The sequence below is a fragment of the Limulus polyphemus genome, unplaced genomic scaffold (assembly GCF_000517525.1).
Source record: "Limulus polyphemus unplaced genomic scaffold, Limulus_polyphemus-2.1.2 Scaffold106, whole genome shotgun sequence".
Lineage (NCBI taxonomy): Eukaryota > Metazoa > Arthropoda > Merostomata > Xiphosura > Limulidae > Limulus > Limulus polyphemus.
The window spans coordinates 872785-873790 of NW_013665716.1; the positions used below are offsets into that span (position 1 = coordinate 872785).

The window sequence follows — 1006 nt, forward strand, 5'->3', positions numbered from 1 at the left end:
CTGTTTCCCTTCTTGTATTCAAACAGCATTACATTCCGAATGTGTGATTCATCATGTGCCATCGCTATAAGGGATTAGAGTATACTAAACTTTACACAAAATATGGGCAACAATAATGTGACATTCAGGCAGTTCATTTAACTATTATACATGACATACATTTTTTGGGGGGTGGTAAATGAACATGTTCCAAAATGCAACATTAATTTCTTGATGACCTAATATTTTAAGTATACCTTAAAGTTAGTGGGGTGTCTAAAACAGTACTACATCAAACTTGGTGTCATACCTTAATGCATCATATATTTTAGTATAAAAGTATTTCACTGTTTGTTTTAGCCTTTCACAACCATTTCTAAATTTTTATAGTATCTCAGTCAAGCAAAGTTTATTATTTAAATTCAGATGTCTAAGTGTATACTAGAGGCTAGAAATTATTACTAAAATAAACATGACCACAAACTTAAGGGAAATAAAACTTTTTAATGTACCTGACATTTTGACTTATGTTTTTATCAAGGGTTATAACCTAACCTTTGATAAAGACATAAGTTGAAACATTAGGTATAAGCAAGCTTTATCTAATAAAACAGCCTGAACATATCCTCCTATGTATCCCTTGGATGCAGACATACACTACATATATTAACTATAAGCAATGTTTATCTATTAAGATGATCTGAACGTACTCTCCCATGTATCCCTTGGATGCAGACATAAAGGATGCCAACTCCATGTCACTGTATGGTGGCCCCATTTCTGTCAACACCTTCTTGAATGAGTGAAACTTCATCCCTTCTGCATAGATGTTGTGTTGGTACACCTAAAGACAACAGAGGGTAAAGACAGTATACATTTCCTGCAGAGAGAACAAATGCATGACTAAAAGCAACCAATATGTATATCATACTTGTAAGAACTTATCAGCCATTAGACTTGTGACTAACAGTAACCAAGAAACATATCACACTTGTAAGAACTTATATTTTATTAGTCATTAACCCTA

The 1006-nt window shown here is 33.0% G+C and overlaps 1 protein-coding gene across 1 annotated transcript in view; it reads right to left on the reverse strand.

Annotated features, from left to right (window-relative positions):
• Nucleotides 1-1006, reverse strand: part of LOC106470690 (alanine aminotransferase 1-like) — a 49702-nt gene that overhangs the window by 23744 nt on the left and 24952 nt on the right. The window contains exon 8 of the mRNA XM_013931255.2: nt 690-823. Within this exon, the coding sequence (XP_013786709.1) occupies nt 690-823 (134 nt within the window). The remainder of the gene's footprint in view (nt 1-689; nt 824-1006) is intronic.